The 16,808-nt window shown below is 50.4% G+C and overlaps 7 protein-coding genes across 7 annotated transcripts; 4 read left to right on the forward strand and 3 right to left on the reverse strand.

Moving 5' to 3' along the window:
* Window positions 1–622: 622 nt before the first annotated feature.
* Window positions 623–3,395, reverse strand: NFIA_078610 (phosphatidylinositol 3-kinase VPS34; the record flags this gene model as incomplete). Its single annotated transcript, XM_001259817.1, has 2 exons — window positions 623–3,272; window positions 3,337–3,395. 2 exons carry the CDS (start codon window positions 3,393–3,395, stop codon window positions 623–625), a joined length of 2,709 nt encoding a protein of 902 aa, XP_001259818.1.
* Window positions 3,396–3,948: 553 nt separating this feature from the next.
* On the forward strand, window positions 3,949–5,425 carry NFIA_078620 (non-structural maintenance of chromosomes element 4 family protein; the record flags this gene model as incomplete). Its single annotated transcript, XM_001259818.1, has 3 exons — window positions 3,949–4,261; window positions 4,335–5,180; window positions 5,241–5,425. 3 exons carry the CDS (start codon window positions 3,949–3,951, stop codon window positions 5,423–5,425), a joined length of 1,344 nt encoding a protein of 447 aa, XP_001259819.1.
* A 631-nt stretch (window positions 5,426–6,056) lies between these two features.
* Window positions 6,057–6,938, forward strand: NFIA_078630 (uncharacterized protein; the record flags this gene model as incomplete). Its single annotated transcript, XM_001259819.1, has 2 exons — window positions 6,057–6,186; window positions 6,244–6,938. 2 exons carry the CDS (start codon window positions 6,057–6,059, stop codon window positions 6,936–6,938), a joined length of 825 nt encoding a protein of 274 aa, XP_001259820.1.
* Window positions 6,939–8,093: 1,155 nt separating this feature from the next.
* NFIA_078640 (MARVEL domain-containing protein) lies at window positions 8,094–8,823 on the forward strand (the record flags this gene model as incomplete). The annotated part of the gene is made up of 5 exons (XM_001259820.1): window positions 8,094–8,156; window positions 8,215–8,374; window positions 8,441–8,631; window positions 8,686–8,735; window positions 8,790–8,823. 5 exons carry the CDS (start codon window positions 8,094–8,096, stop codon window positions 8,821–8,823), a joined length of 498 nt encoding a protein of 165 aa, XP_001259821.1.
* Window positions 8,824–9,853: 1,030 nt separating this feature from the next.
* NFIA_078650 (LCCL domain protein) lies at window positions 9,854–11,395 on the forward strand (the record flags this gene model as incomplete). The annotated part of the gene is made up of 2 exons (XM_001259821.1): window positions 9,854–9,893; window positions 9,972–11,395. The coding sequence occupies 2 exons, from the start codon at window positions 9,854–9,856 to the stop codon at window positions 11,393–11,395; spliced, it is 1,464 nt and encodes a 487-aa protein (XP_001259822.1).
* A 162-nt stretch (window positions 11,396–11,557) lies between these two features.
* NFIA_078660 (putative serine/threonine-protein phosphatase) lies at window positions 11,558–12,963 on the reverse strand (the record flags this gene model as incomplete). The annotated part of the gene is made up of 3 exons (XM_001259822.1): window positions 11,558–11,800; window positions 11,859–12,349; window positions 12,405–12,963. 3 exons carry the CDS (start codon window positions 12,961–12,963, stop codon window positions 11,558–11,560), a joined length of 1,293 nt encoding a protein of 430 aa, XP_001259823.1.
* A 436-nt stretch (window positions 12,964–13,399) lies between these two features.
* On the reverse strand, window positions 13,400–15,066 carry NFIA_078670 (tRNA threonylcarbamoyladenosine dehydratase; the record flags this gene model as incomplete). Its single annotated transcript, XM_001259823.1, has 3 exons — window positions 13,400–14,655; window positions 14,719–14,821; window positions 14,884–15,066. The coding sequence occupies 3 exons, from the start codon at window positions 15,064–15,066 to the stop codon at window positions 13,400–13,402; spliced, it is 1,542 nt and encodes a 513-aa protein (XP_001259824.1).
* Between the last annotated feature and the right edge of the window lie 1,742 nt (window positions 15,067–16,808).

Genomic DNA, 16,808 nt, shown 5'->3' on the forward strand with positions numbered 1-16,808 from the left:
TTATCTCAAAACATGATAAGAATGATACGAAAGATAAGAAAGATAGGAAGCGGGACAGTTGCCTTATCTGGGCTGACACTCTTCCAAGGAACACCAAGGACACCAAGGATATCTGAACCAATTCGAAAATTTCATGAATTCACTAGCTCAACGTCCTGTTGAATACTAGCCATGAGACAATATGACACGAAACGTTCGGAAAGACCGGCGGCGCAGAGGCAAAGCGGCGAACGGTGGACGTTGAAATGCTTGTTCACCTGGCCGTACCAATATTTATTCTGTAGCACCTTCGCATTATAGCATTGGAGGACGGAAACACGAATGGCTTTGAAGAAGTCAATTTAGAGGACGATGATTAGGCTGAGATTGTGTTTCCGATTCCCGTTGACGAAAACGCTACGGCGCAGAGTACAATATACTGCCATTCTTAGAATTTATTTTCTTAATGATGCATATAGAAGTAGAGGAAGATCAGTATAGAACAGAACTTCTATACAGGGTATCATTCAGCAAATTCTCATGCCATCCGTCCGTAACTCCTGAGTACATTGAACATGTCATGCCAACTTGAGAAAATGAAAACCACAATTTGATACTAGTCCAAGTCAATCTAAACGTACCTCTACGCTCTCCAACCCTGTACAAATTCATGTAGCCGATCGATGACCACACCGAATATGGCATTGACGCTGTCGCCGATGAGTTGCTCGAAATGCCGGATGGCCTCCTCTTCTGTCATCTCGAGGTGGAACCTTTCCTTGACTTTAAATACAGCCTTGTCCGGTTCGACACGAATGTCAGGGATGTTGGCGTCGACCATCAGACTGAACAAATTGAGTATCAGGTTCGCCGATTTGCGCAGGGTAGTGTACGCAGTGAAGCAGTACTGCTTGAACTGGAGGTATTGAGGCGAGGTTGTACCACCCATACCTTCCACCATTTCCTTGCACAGTTTCATCATGGGAGCGAAGGGTTTGGGATCTCGACCCAAAATAAATCCGAAATCTGCGTGGAAAAAGTGACCGTCTGGTGCAAGTAGAAGATTCTCCAAGTGTCTGTCTCCAACACCGAGAAGGTAGGTGATGACACAATATCCAGCACAGGACTTAACATAGGTATCCATGGTTTCCTTGCGGACACCAAGGGGTTCGTTCTCGTCGGGATTGTTTGCCTGGAGATAAGCAAGGACTGATTTGTACTTGGCAGAGACGGCGGAGAGCGAGGTTGACGGTATGAATTGCACAGCGCCAGCTGTAGCATTCGTCGCGAGGATACGGTAAGGGGTGAGCTTAAGGTCTAGATTCTCCTTCTGCAGTAGACGGTCCATTAAGATGATAATCTGGATGACAAGTTGATCTTGCCGGAGGTCATCACCGACTTTGAACAGAATGGGATACTTGCGTCCCTCAGAAGTCTTGAAGGTAATGTGCAATGGTGACAACGAGGACTTGAACACATTAGATTCTTCCGGAAAGCAACCTGTCACCAACACTTCTGGATCCAATGGAAGAGGTAGTGGAGGATCGATATGGACGAGTTCGTTCTTGGGATCTTTCAAGTACTTTTTCAACTTTTCGATCTTCAGAGGTCGCGTCTCCCGAGCGAAGCGGATATCCTTGGCAATCTTCGTGAGTATAGCGACAAGCTCACCCTGCCGCAGTAGTGTCTTCCTGTGTTCTGGGGAGACCTGTTCGAGCTCGGCCATGAAGTAGTATTCTACTCGAGCAAAAAGTCTGCGTTGAGTGGACAGGGTGCCGGGGCTAGTATCGTCACATTCAACCATGAGATACCAATGCAGATAGCTTCCAAGTTTGAAATTGTTGGCAGCGCGGGTGATGAGGAAATTTGCCAACGACGAGTCATGCGCGGCGCCTTCATTATCGCCCCGAGAATTTTCCTCATACTTCAGCGCTTGTACCAGCTGCAAAAGGTACAAGAGCAGCTCCTCGTCGTCTGCCTTTCGGAGCCTATCTACAGCATAGGAACGAACAGCAGTATTATCGAAAGTCGGTCCGAGGAGCTCCAGTGCATCATCAACGTCAATCTCCGTCCACTTAGGAAGGATCTCTACCGCTTGCTGAGCTTCACCGGCGTCGCGCCAGTTGACCGATTTGACGAATTTGGTCAGCGCCCTTTTCTCACGGGTAAGGTAATATCGGAAACGCCAGACCAGGTCTTTTTCTTCTGCTGTAAGGTCCTGAGTTGGCTCATATGACACAATGACGTTAAGCTCGTCGCGAATCTTAGGGTTGGGTTTCAGGTCACGGTCCATGATGCCGGTCCGATGGCTTCGAATCAACCTTCTATGTTTGTCCTCACAGGGGTTACCCGTCTGACCGACTTCCGGGTCGTAGATTCGAATCACACCGTCACCATCGGCGCCTTCAATTCCTGGTCCAAAGCGGACTTCAGGAACAGGTTTTAGGGTGGCATTAGGGTTCGCCGGCGCATTTTGAGAATACGACGAGACCGGAGGGGGCGGGTACTGATGGTCAGTCCAGACGATCGGATGATCGAAGCGCGGGAACTCGATATACAGGACGAAATTCTCGTCATCTATCTCCTCCTCGTCAGAATTTACTCCGTCAGCGCCTGGTGTCTCTGGCGCTTTGTTCTTGGCCGCTTTGAGACGGATCGCCCTCTTCCTCGCAGCTTCTTCAGCGTTCAGCTTCAACTTCTCCAGTTGGCGGAAGACCATCTGATCCATCCAGTCGATTCGCGGTATCTCCCCCATCTCATGTTTCTTGATCAACACCTCCACTCTTTCCAGCTCCATTTCCTCCACTGAAGGGCCAAGAGCGTCGGAGGCATTGTTCTTGCGTCGCTTCGGCGGTGGAGTCGATGGGGTAGTCGTCGAGGAGAAGCCATCTGCTGCTTTGTGTCGATACACTTTGCACTTTTGCCGTCCCGTCTTCAGCTTACCGTCTTCATCGAACAAGGGTACTGTTGTTCCGCCGAACGGTATGTAGTGGCCGTCTGCACCTTGGCCGCCAAATGGTGAGAGATCCCAGATAGTGATAGCCAGTTGGCAGCTCAGAGGAGCATCCTTGATGGATACGGGCATCTGCAGCCATTCATTCCAGGCTCGAACGGACTTGAAAGTCTTGTACGAAGTCTGCATGGGTACACCCAGTTGCTTGGAATCTGACCATAGTTGAACCGTCACAAACAGATCGGAGGTTGGGTTCTGGATGGAGCCGATATGTCGCAGGTCCGGTCGCTTGTATAGGACTGAAAGTGGGATCTGCTTCTGCTTTCCTTCCAACGAGCCACTTTGAACCGGTTAGCTTCCTATTTCCTAGGTTCAGCGCACGTCGGGCGTTAATCCAGACGTACATCTTGACATGGATTGGAAAGTCCACCTGCGTGGAGACGGCAAATGTGAATGCCTCCATTAGTCCAGAGACCTATAGGTCCCTCATCACCAGGATTTTATCTCTTTCCTGGCAGTTCCGTGTAACAAGGAGGTCGGAGAGTCTCCAAGTAAGGTACATAGGTTAGATAAGGTCGACGACTTAGCTGTGGAGCTCAACTGGGGAAGATCGTAAGAGCATATCTGATTGGCTGCTTGTTGCATAATGACGGGAAGCAGTGTTCCTTGCCACGTGACTGTTATCGGCCAAAGGGTATGTAGTACTCCGTAGAGGGATCTTATCCGCTTTGGACAGGCACGCGTCGCGCGGGCAGATATCATTATGATGCTCCGTGAGGTATTCTGCCCCATCATTTCTACTCGATTCGGGAGTGAGACGCAGAGGTGTTGGCTCCACGGTGATAATACCACGCTTATATTGTCGCCAAATATTTTTCTCCAGGTGTAATTGTATTTTTGTCTCATCACGGTCGATTTCCGCTCTTCAGCCTCGTCGCGCTTACCGCTCTAGGCTCTATCAGATCGCTACCACGTTTCTTTGTCTGCCGTTTGTCATCAAATCCTAGCCCAAGACTATGGCAGGGATTGCGCGTGCTCGTGAGGCTGAAAGTCGATCTTCGTCGCCCGAATCCTCTTCAGATAAGGAGAACCGCCAGAACTCCTCAAGACCTCGCAAGAGGGCCCAGACTCAGACCATGGCATCGTCAGGCGCCAACGCAAAACGCCACCGACTGGCTCAGCGAGCATCCAACATCCAGGGAAGCCAATCTCAGGTGTCCCAGTCTCAGCGATCGGACAAGGATAAGAGGTACTACGATCCAGATCAGGATGAGAATGAGAGAAGGCGCATTCGCAGGGAACTTCGAGAGTTGCATCGAGAATTAAATGGTGATTCTGCTCTTTCTAGGCACTCATATAACTACAAGCATGAAGTAAACCGCATGCTCTGACACTGGTGCAGACTGCAGGAACGAGTACATGCAAGCGGGGAATATCGGAATTCGAGAGACCATCGAAAAGGCCAATGAGATCTTCCAAAACGTCAAGCAAACCTCGGATGCGACTATCGACTCTCGTCTCCTCGTCACTGCCGCAGATCTGGGGTATAAGAAAGCAGCACAGTTCACCTTGGGAGATGCGTCCGCGGGTATCGATGTCGACGAGTTCGTCTCCAAGTGTATTTCGTTTATGCGCCGCGGCCCAAGTGATCCAGACGCCGCGATATCTAGCACGCAACGTCGACGGCCCCGGCCTTCCGGCCGCAGTCAAGCAGACCCGGACGAGAGCGATGATGAGACCGGGGACGCAATGAACTGGGATTGGCTGGGGCGGGCTGCTTGCTTGCGCCATAACTCCCGGCCTCCAGTTTCTGGTTTTCTTCTGGGGCCGTTGTCGGTACAGAAGCGCACCCGTCTAGTGACACAACGACGAGCGAGGGAACGCATTGACCCATCGCAGGCAGTTCGACCACAGGAGCTCCAGGAGAAGGATCTCGACAGGCAGGAGACGTCGAACCTCACGACCATGTGCGCCAATATAAACAAATTGCTCGCGGAAACGGTAACTCATGGCCAGAATACTGTGGATAGATTACTCTCGCAGATGGAGGAGGAGCCTACGGAGGAGCTTGTCCAGGAAGTCATGGCCAAGTATCATGTTGCTGATGACGGAGGAGTACCTCTTTTTCACTTTTGCATAAACCCAAGGTCGTTTGGGCAAAGTGTGGAGAATTTGTTCTATGTCAGCTTCTTGGTACGAGATGGGACTGTTGGATTATCAACCGACAGTCGGCAGTTACCCACTCTACGTAAGTTCCCTGCGGGTCTACTCCTGTGTGGCTTGTGGAGCTAACCTGCTCGACCCCTAGATCCCTCGAAACCGTATGCCCCGAGTGAGGCCCAGAAAAAGGGGGTCCAGAAACACCAGGCTATCTTTAGTCTCGATTTTGAAACATGGCGCCAGCTCATTGATGTATATGATATCAAGGAGTCTATAATCAAGCATCGCCCCGAAGAGCCGTCACAGTCGACGGGCGGTGGTTGGTACAGTTGAAAGGCACCTGTCCTTTTTCGTGTCAGATGTGTGGTTATTGTATAGAAGCGATACCCATGTTGTTTTGGATGTTATATTCATCTTGAAGCTGCAATGAATTGAACTACACATTCAAATATTGTGATATAGACCCGACGATAGCCTGACTAGACCTCGTGGCATTGCTGCTAGGAGGGGGGCAACCCAGATCTGCACCCTGAAGTGTAACCGAGTCTCATGGCATCAACACGGAGCAAATATAAATTAAGATCGTATGTCAGTGGCTGATACTCCTGAAAAGTCTTGGTTTATTTGAGCTTAATTCTATATGTTGGATTTAAGCTATGATCAATTCTCCGATGGAAGATGTACCGACGTCATTGCCACCCCACCAGAAACTGTCAGCTCCAACAGCTCATGTCATGCAACATTTGCTGGATTTCTCGTAGTTCACCAGATTCAATTGACAAGCTTCTTCTTAAGAAGCTCGCCGTTATAGATGAAATTGATATCTTGCTTCGAATCTGAACTACTACCTTGATCCTGATTATCCAAGGCACACATTGAGTACATGTGATAGAAAGCGCAATTGAGCTCTGGCCCGAATTGCCATATATTTTCGGCTGCTCAAACAAAAGAAAACGCGCCTATCATGCCTCGACTATTTCCATCCAACCCAGAAGAGGTGATGGTGATCCGAAATGTCACCTCCGACATCATCACCCTGAGTCTGCCATTCGCACGATTTGGCCGTCTCAAGTTTGGCGCGCGGGGAACACTGGGTGAGTCCTGTCAAAGACAGTATCATCAATTTCAACCAGCTGACCAAGTTTGAACAGTCAAACTGCCCTCGGGCTCCCTCGCCGTCTTCTCTCCGGTCAGCCTCACGCCCCAAGTTCGCGAGATGATCTCCCAGATGGGCCAGGTGAAATACATCGCCGCACTAGATCTCGAGCACCACATCCACCTCACCCCGTGGAAAGAAGCATACCCCGAGGCCGAGATCATCGGCCCGGAAGGCCTCTGGGAGAAACGGCAGTCGAATCCAGAGTATAAGAACACGCCCTTTTCGCACATCTTCCGGAAAGAGGACCAGCATAAGGGATCCCGCAAGATCTCGGAGGAATTCGACGCGGAGTTTGAGTCCGAGTACGTGTACGGACATCCGTCGCGGGAGCTAGTCTTCCTACATAAGCGGTCGCGCACACTCATCGAGGCGGATCTCATGTTTAATCTCCCTGCTCGGGAGCAGTACTCGCGGACGAAGGAGGGCGCGACATCGGGGATCATTGCGAAGATTATCAACACCGTGATGTCGGCTGAGCCACCGGCGACGTGGCAGAAGCGGTTTGCGTGGTATATTTTGTCGAGTGCGGATCGGAAGGCTTTTACGGAGTCAATGAGGAGGATCGATCAGTGGGATTTCAATCGGTTGATTCCGTGCCATGGGGATATTATTGAGAGCGGTGCTAAAGGGAGTTTCCGTACGGTCATGGAATGGTTCTTGGAGAATAATCGACGAGGTTCTACGTGACAAAATTGGTTTACCGTTCTGGTTTACTGGTAATCCTTGATCGTGTATTAGTAGGCTTCTAACCTCTACCTTATAATTTACAGCAATTTCTTGAAAGCCGAGTGAGTCTATCAATAAACCATTTCAGCGAACGCTGCGCAGTGCGTGCTGAATTAGCTCTATTATCGCTCATGCCAAGGTATAGAGGCAGAGCTACGTCGACGGCGTTAGGGCTGGAGGGAGACTGAAGGTCAGGTGAAGGTCAGACGATCCAGGCTGCTGCATTTTGTTTTCTGGATGACGTCAGACAGCAAGGAGTCTTGGATTTATTTCGTCATCCAAACAAAAACAAACTTCAACCCAAGATGGTTCAGATTATATCCCTGAGGTAATAAGGGACTCGGTGTTTTACAGGAATTGCTATTATGTCGACTTAGAGCTCGAAATGAATGGAAACAATAACCCAAACCCGAAATGAAGCTGAGAAGATCTCCGGTATGCTTTGAGAAGAATTTCCCGAAATGGCCTAGTAGTGGATCTGGTGGAGAAGAGCTCTCAGCCTTAGTTGTGGCACTATCAATTGTAGACAATGGTCCAACCCTACTTATAATGCAGTCAATTCTTGCAGTTATCCTTGTTCGAATATCTGGAGAGCACTCGTTAAAGACTTAAGTTTGAGGACAACGCATGATGCCTTGGAGTGGCCACACCAATCATCACCCAAATGAGCGGTCAACCGGCCCCGATCACTACTGAAGTCGACGTTAGAGTTGCTCAAGATTCAATGATTGTCTGTGCCCAGAAAAGTTGGGCAGACCGGAGGATTTTTCAGGCAGCCAATCGTTTTGAGAACAAGATGTCGTGCCCATGCGATGATGGCAAAGATGGCAGAGCCGACACCGAAGGACATGGAAAAGGCGGACAAACAAAGTCTAGTACTTGCGATGATCGTCACCAGGTGTGACGACTGCGCCGGGCGAAGCTTTTAAACTGCACTGCCTCCCTTTTTATTTACTTTTCCCCTTTCCTCTTCTATTAAACGCTCTGTACAGTTCGTCCTCACTCAGTCTACTCTCAAACCATCGTCCATAATAACAAGGCCTCGAAGTCATTCGTTGTCAAAAAAGGACCACATCTTCTCAACAACCATCAAATTCAATAATCTCCCATATCACAATGCCTGTCATTTCGCGTCTAGTCTCCATTGTCCTCCGTGTCGCAGAGATCGCCTTTGCTGCGGTATGCACCCCTGACCGTTCAAATGATTGGAGCGCAACTGACTCTACGGTGATTCAAGGTCGTCGCAGGCATTATCGGCTACTATCTGCATCAGTTCTCGGATATTGATGCATGGCCACAAGCACGGTGGATCTACACTGAAGTCGTCGCCGGCTTATCCATACTCCTCGGTCTCATATGGCTGATACCTTTCTCTTCTGGCTTCTTCTCTTGGCCATGTATGTCTGCTTTCCTTGCTCTGTTGCGCACTATGATACATTGTCGCTAACAAGGAAAATCTACAGTTGATGTGGTCATTTCTTTCGCTTGGTTCGCCGCTTTCGGCATTCTCGTCGATGCCATCCACAAGTTGAACTGCGGCAGTATCTGGCACTGGCATTTTGACACCTACAGCACCAACTCCTGTGGTCGTTGGAAGGCCGCCGAAGCATTCAGCTTCCTCTCCGCCATCGTGTGGCTCGCCTCCGCTCTTGTGGTTCGTATCATGAAGTCTGCAACCACTGATTCTGATTCTGACAGCATCTGCTAGGGCATCTGGTTCACCTTCCGCGTCAGGGGCGCCAACGCTGATGGCTATTAGTAAGTTGACTGCGTCGACAAATCTAAAATATGGCATTCTAACATGTTCTACAGTGGCCGTCGTCGTTTTGGCCGCTCTGCCGTCTAGTCGTTTCTCGGTCTTTGATCACAATAACACTGTGTGCCCTTGCCTCGGGCATCGACCTGCAGTGGACGGTTAAATCTATCAAACATTCGACAACTTTGGGCAAGCGTTCCTTACAGTGCCAACTTACGACGACTACAATCTTTAAGACCCCTGAACATACTTACTGTACCCCTTTATCAAGGCTCACGTAGGGAAATACCCTGGTGGGCAACGAGTCGACGATCTTTAATTGGTTATCTGCTGATTTGATACCCTCTTGTGTGCTAACGATTCATGTGGCATGTTGATGACATACTGTTTTTGCTCCTTCGAGGTCATATCCTCTGTGTGATATATGCACTTAATATAACTTTGCCATTCATGCTGATTGTTTTCATTGCACAAAGAATAATGTATGAGTCAAGACGGCACGGTGTGTAGTTACTCCGTAGTATGGGTGAGTATATCTGACTAAGGTGGGCCCGCCCTCACCAACTTTGCCGTCTTACTTGATCTCCCTCCGCGATACCCATTCTATCATGGATAGGAATCGTAGAGTCAAAGATGCTATCAGGCCAGGAGTCCTCCTCAATCTCAAGCTCTGGAAATTCATCTCCCTATGAGAAAGTCCCTCGTGAAACCCAGGAGTACCCACTGGATATCCTCCACCATGAAGGAAGTTCCGAGGTCAGCCACTTTATGCCGGTAGCTCGCGGGAGCGCCGATTCGGCACGAGCCGGTCAGGAATACTGCACGAGGGAGCCGCTCTTGCCAGTCCATGAGCATCAACAACAAAATCGCCCATCTTCAAGGCGGTTTTCGTGTTCCGTATCTGCAATTCGGGCGTGGGTACTGGGGCCTTCGCCCCCTCATACATATCAGATCAGACCTTTGCTGCCCCGCTGGCAGACGGCGCCGGGCCGTTTGGTGGATAGATTCTTTCCCAGTACTATCAGCAAGGTCTTGCTTCTTCTGTCTTGCCTGGCTTTCTGGGGAGTAGTTTTCATAGCGTCGCTACAATCGGCAATTGCCAGCTCGGATGTAACGGGTCATGGGCAGCCCGTTAAGCTATCCTGTCACAGTCGACTATGGTAAGCTACGGCCATTCTCCACCCTCACAAACAACGCACGCTGATGATATAGGTCAAATGCGACCAACTGTGGTCTAGACGGTGACGCATGTCGTCCGTTTGATGACGGCGCATTTGCGTTCCGCTGCCCTGCGACCTGTTCGGCTGCAATGGTTCTCGAACCATACTTCATTGGCCCGCAGGAGATCAATTACCGGACTCTGGTCATCGGTGGTGAGCTCGGGGGTGGAAATGGCAGCGACTACGGTGTGTATCGCGGTGACTCTGCCATTTGTCCTGCTGCGCTACATGCGGGACTCATTAGTGATGCCAAAGGCGGCTGCGGGGTCCTTCGTCGGACGGGTGAACAGTCCAATTTTCTATCTGTAGAGAGGAACGGTATCTCAAGCATTGCATTTCCTTCCAATTTTCCCTTGTCCTTCACTTTTGATGGGAATAGGTCCACAGAAGACGGGCGGCTTGACTGCCAGGACATCCGCTGGTCGCTGTTCGCCTTCTCTGTGGTGGTCTCAGCATTGCTCTCACTTTCCATCACGTCGCCAGCTGCATTCTACGCTTCGATGTTCTTCATTGTCTACTTCCAAGTCGCGCTTTCGTCCGATCCACCCTATTCTCCGAACTACTACGAGCTCATCTCCATCGCCCTAGGCAGGTTCCTCCCTTGCGCTTTTGTCGGCTTCGCCTTGTACTATTTCTGCGTCAGGCACACCCTAAAAGATCTAGACGCCCACTGGGACAAGACCATCCTCTGGCTGGGGCCTTGCTGGGTTGGCGCCCTCAACACCGACACCTTCGACAAGATCCCCATATCCCGCCTCACCCCCCACGATATCCAGCAGCAGCCCGGCGCCGTACCAGCCCTAATAATCATCGTCGCCCTCCTATGCGGTATCGTCATCACGCAGGCCATCGCCTTTCGCAACGAAGGTCGTCTGCCCAAAATGCTCGCCATCTACGGCGTCCTGACCGCCGCCGTTCTCGCGCTCCTAGTTGTGCCGCACATGAACCTCCGCATCCACCACTACATCCTCAGCTTGCTCTTTCTCCCCGGGACGACCTTGCAGACGCGGCCAAGTCTGTTGTATTCTGGACTCCTGGTGGGATTGTTCATCAACGGAATTGCCCGCTGGGGGTTCGATAGTATTCTCCAGACGCCTGCCGCGCTGCTCGACGGTGCGCAGCTGGGAAGTGCGCTTCCGCAGATCTCCGCGCCTCTGGTTGTATCTGCGCAGGATATCGTCTTCACTTTCCTGAAGGATCTGACTAACGAGGCGGATGGGATTAGTGTGCTTGTCAATGACGTGGAGAGGTTCCATGCTTTCCGGTCAGGGGATGGGTCAGTAGAATCGTTCAATTGGACGAGACGCAGGGCGGAGGAACCTGAATATTTCCGCTTCGGGTATATGAAATTGAACGCGCTGGGTGGACTGTGGTACGAAGATTTTACGAAGCCAGTCGTTTGGGACGTTGATGGGAGTTGGAATCGCTCGGCTCCGACTTAGTGTTTTCACGATGGCCATCAGATGTCAATATATTACTTGTTCAACTCCGAGGACAATGTAAGATAACCACCAGCCGAAAAATCTATCCGTATTATATCCATGACCCCTTGACGAGATTGATTGTAGACGCCCGAACACCAGACAATGCATGAGAGTCCGAAACTACTCCTTCCGATGATCGCGACATCTCACCTGGACGATGCTCTGCTTCCCCCCGTCTTCGACAACCATAGCCGTCAACTTTCCACCCTTGACGCACCCAGAGTCCAGACCCTTGGTATACGTCTTGAGGGACAGGGAATTTTTCGAATCATGGCCGTAAATCACAGTCATAACCTGCGACTTTGGGTCCGGCACGGAACTCTTCAGACTAGAGTACAGCAGGGACTGATGTTTATTGAACAGCTGCCATTGTCAGCTTAGCAATCTGCGGGGGAAAAAATAAACGGAGCGTAGCGCATACCTTGGTCCACTTCGTCCCGTGCCGCGTCGAACTAGGTACATGCGTATCCAGATCGATGGTCAGCATGTTCATCACGCTCGAGGGATCCTGCTTGTCCAGCTCCACGCCTGGCACCAGCCCCCCATGCACGACGACCACCTGTCCCATTTCCGGGATCTGGCCCACGTTCAGAATGACGGGGCAAGCGTCAAGCCACTGCACCTGCTCCTTGGACAACTGCCGCGCGAGCGCGCGCTCCTCCTTTTTCAGCCCGAAGAAATGGTCTGGGCTGATGCCGCCGTCCGAGTCCGGCGAGAGGGTATTCGATGCCTCCATGTCGTGGCGGAGCAGCAGCACCCGGTCTTCATGGTTCCCCCGGACACAGGAGGCGTTATACTTGCGGACCAGGTCGACGACCCCGAGGCTGTCAGGACCCTTGTTGATCATGTCGCCGGCGAAGATGAGGTGGTCGCGCTCGTGGTCAAAGGAGACTTCGTCAAGAAGGAGTTCCACTGTCCGCATCAATCAGTATAACATCACCAGGAGAACGGAGTCAAGGGAACGCACGCTCATCCTTGCAGCCATGCACATCCCCGATGAAAATCAACCTCCGCGAGCTAGGTTGTTCGTCCTTCTGTGCCTTTACCGCAGGCAGCAACGAAGCATCCAGATCCCTCAATTGCGTGATATTATCAAATCTCGGCAGTGCATTCGTACCAAACCAACCCCCCACATCGTCCTTGATCGCCGGGTCCAACGAGTGCAGCAGCGCCTCGTGTTCCTCCAGCCGCGGCGAGAGCACAAACATCCACCCCGCCAGACAAGACACCAGGAGCACCAGGTATATAATCGCGTATCGGCGAAAGCGCGGCGCCGTTACCATAGACATGATCATCTGCACCCATCGCGGGGAGTCGGACCCGTCGGGGGAAAGGGAGAGGGAGGTGTATTTGGCGCTCGTTTGCCATTCGTTGCGCACGTAGTCGATGAGCGGGCGAGTGTACCTGTTCAATCTGTAAGAGTAGCTTGGCGGCGACGGTGGGAATCCATCGTCTGAGTAGTCGCCGGAGATCTCTAGGCTCTCCCTGTCTGCGTGAGCCGCCATAGGCGGAGAGTCACCAGGCATCGGCGATTTGGCGATGAAATCCGCAATGGTTCAATTGCAGGCAAGGACGGAGATTCGCGCGTATGTCCTGAGACGACTTTACCAAGCCGAAAAAATAAACCATGGACCTGCATGGAACTCCTGTCGTGGTCAATGGTGAAGATGGAAGAACGCAAGGTTTCACTCGTGACGACTTACTTCATCGGCTGTCTTATTCTTAGCACGCATAAGACGTAGTCGCAGTGGAGCCTGAGGTTTGATAAACGAATCTAATCAGTGAATGGCCGGCTTAAAGACTATTCCTTAACGTACTAGTGTAAGATCGCCTGATCTATGTGGTTATGTAATCCATCGTTATCTTGATGTGGTCGTAACAATATCCAAGTACACATAAAGTAGTAAGAAATAGACCGTCAGATTCGTGAGTACAATTTCTATACAGCTAGCTTATGATACATTAACGGAATTTCTCCTGAACTTCTACCTCTGCCATATGCCACTTAACCTTTTCCAAGACCTTCTGGTCATATACCTCTGTCACATCCTTTCCACCTCGGAGGACCTCCCGCTCATGGCGAGCTCCCTCCTCCTTGGTCATGCAAACGAGGTTCTTCAAATCAATCGGAATGAACTTTTGTCCCTCCTTTTCCCACTCTGGATCGGGCAAGAAGCCCCGAGCCGGTCGTTGCCAGGGCACCAGTATCAACCGGTTAGTCAGGTTGCTAATAGCACTCCTACCCCTCCAGATCTCCTCCACGAGGTATCCAACATCATCTTTGCTGATAGGAATACGAAGCCCAATAAGATCCTGCCCTGCTTCAGCCCGAGCCAATCTTTCATGCAATCCTTGTAGGAACGCGATTATGCTATCATAGAGCTTTTCCCGGCCTTTTCCGCCGACATTGTAATCATTAGGATAGCCTGAGATGTCACAGATGACATGATTGGCAACCGTGTATCCGAAAACAGCAGGCATGGTCCCCAAGACGGGGAGAATGCGAATTCGAAAGTCGGGCAGCACGCCGAGCTCACCAACCTGTCCTTTGGCGAATTCTTCTTCGGCAAGGGGTAAAAGACTAGCCTTTCCAGGACCTGGTTTCTCTGTCGAAAACACGACAGGGATGCCCGAGTTGACCCCCAGGAGCTTGAGGCGTCGTCGAGTGCTGCGCGACAGAGGGTCATCGGTACTCAGTGAGATATCGCCGACCATAATGCGTGTGGGATCGGATTTGCATCCTGCTCCCATTGACGATATCACGGGAATAGAGTTGGAATGGCAATAGTGCAGCAGTTCAACTTTTGATGTGATATTGTCGATGCAGTCAAGCACGTAGTCTGGCTTCCGTCCCTTGTCGCTGTCATCCCAGGACCACGGAGCAAGTAGATCTGCAGCAGCGGATCCACCAAAGAGTTCGTTCCTACAGTCAAACTTGACCCAGGGGACAATCTGTTCCAGTCGCTTTTTAATGCAATGCACCTTGGGTGTGCCCACGTCGGCGAGAGTAGCGAGAGCATGTCTATTCAAAGAGGACAGTGTTACTTGGTCGAAGTCAATCAGGCGAATCTTCGCGACGCCCGAGCGGGCAAGCGATGCGACAGCATGAGAGCCCACACCACCACACCCAACCACAATGATGAATGATGAGCGGAGTTTCGCTAGGCCTTCGTCGGTAAGAAATACACGGTTACGGGCGAGTTGTTCGAGTATGAGATCTAGCCAAAGGCCGTGGAGTCAGCACCGTGGTTACCAGGAAGGCCGCTAGAGGCTGAACAAACCGTCATCATAGTCACCCTCTTGCGCTCTTCGCGCAAGAGCCGCGCTGCGTTCGTCCTCTTTATTCAAGTGTGTTGATGACGCCGCTGTACCGTACTCTGTGAGCTTCAAGAAGAGCAGTAATCAGCGTAAGCCATCAGTGGATTGATTTGACACATTTAGATTACCTTTTCTGCATGATGCCTTTCGTCAATTGGAGGGATTGAAGCTTTAAGGTGCTGCACAGCTTCTTTCCTTCTCAAAGCTTGGTAGCCGAAGATTGCGCCGGCAACGGCAGCTCCAGAGACCACAGCAGTGACTGCAAGCTGAGCCTGCTGCTGGCCAACCTGGCGCTGGAGCCACGAGGACATTTGACGCAAATATCAGATCTGGCTTGACCGTTTAGTTTTTCCGGATTGACGTAGAAGTGCGACAATTGCGATAAATTCGCTCCAATAGACACAAATGCTTCACTCGACAGACCGACTGACCGAGTGACCTGAGATGTATACACCAAATCCCTGGAAGAAGAAATTAGCATACAATCATGTCCTAGGCAATTGACGTAGTCGGCTCATTCGGTGGACTTTCTCGAAGCTTAAAGACCATGATGTAGGATCACGTGCTCTCTTCCAGGCGCGTCCAAATGGATCGGGATTCGAGAGTCTTCCGACAGTCAACAACACAAGATGTCCATCTCATCCACCACATGGGTAAGTTGCGCACCGTTTGCCAATTTAAATTGACTGCTGTCTAACAGTATTTGCACAGATCTGAGAAGGACAGCTTTCCTATCTCGATGACGATAAAACCATCACAAGAGCGCTCATGACACAACTGAACCGAACGTGTTCCAGGCCACGGACTTCATCCTTCGTGGCGCCTGCGCTACGAATGGAAGAAGACGTGGTCTTTAGATGTGGGTGACTGAGTTGAACAGAGATCTAAGAGATTAGCGAAAGTTTGACGTCTTCTCCTCCTTGTGGTATTGACTTCGAGAGCAGACTCTGTCAGTGCGACCATACTGCCCACCTGTTCCTTCTGGTGATGATGCCTTCCTCTTATGTTGTGGATTGGGCATTGGATATCACTCAGAATACTTGAGAAGGTAGGGTCTTTGCTGCCAGGGCTCCTGTGACTCGCACAGTTTCTACACTTATTCATTTTTCTCTCTCTTTCTCTTCTTCTTATTATATCTCCCGCTTTGTCTCTCTATTCTCTTTCTTTTTTCCCTTTCTCTCTGACTCTAGATTTACCGAGACCCAACGCCAGAGCCGATGATGACAAACCTTGCATAACTCCGAGGTGCCATTGCCCATCTGTTTCGCGGATTACGAAACGATGCCGAGCGGACTTACCGATGAGGGCCAGAAAATTACTGAGGTAGTTTTCAATCTGATATGGCCGGCAGCGGGGTTCTTTCATTATACATGCTCACTTTTTTCTAGTTATACCTGCTCAGAGATCTCATTCGATATCTCCTCGATTCGCAGTCTCGGCCGAAATTACTGACGTTTTGGCCCTGCTAACTGCCAACAAGAGAAGTGAATGATTCTAGCTACGTCCATTAACTTGGTTTCGGAGTCGTCCTCGAGATGCCGATGGACAGATAAATACCGCAACACCATTACCATTGAGTCCGTAATTGGCTAGGAGACAATCACTCTAGAAGACTACTAGACTAATACCTACAGCCTCATGTCCTTTGTCAACCCCTTTTATACCGTGGTACACATTCTTTTGTCTTTCCTGTTTCTTTTCTTAATATCAGCCCGATGACGAGGATGAACCAAAAGCCAAAGTTGTATGGTATCCGGCACTTCACGTGTACACACACATCTATTTATGCCTGGAAACCAATGAGAACCTGAGAGCTAATCTGAGGGCTGTGCTATTATTTGTTAATGTCTGTCTGTTATCTATGATTTGCGATACCGATAATCGTAGGTTGAATAGCTAGACTCAATAATAATTTAAGGGTGATGTACATGAATAGTGAATTGCATGTCCAATAAAATACTAAACAAAATGTACGCTCAGATGCATCGTGTCATTCATCATGAACTGTGCCACAATCGCACAAACACCGAACAAAAAATATAGACTGTACAAG

The sequence above is a fragment of the Aspergillus fischeri genome, genomic scaffold, assembly GCF_000149645.3.
Source record: "Aspergillus fischeri NRRL 181 1099437636264 genomic scaffold, whole genome shotgun sequence".
Taxonomy (NCBI): Eukaryota; Fungi; Ascomycota; class Eurotiomycetes; order Eurotiales; family Aspergillaceae; genus Aspergillus; species Aspergillus fischeri.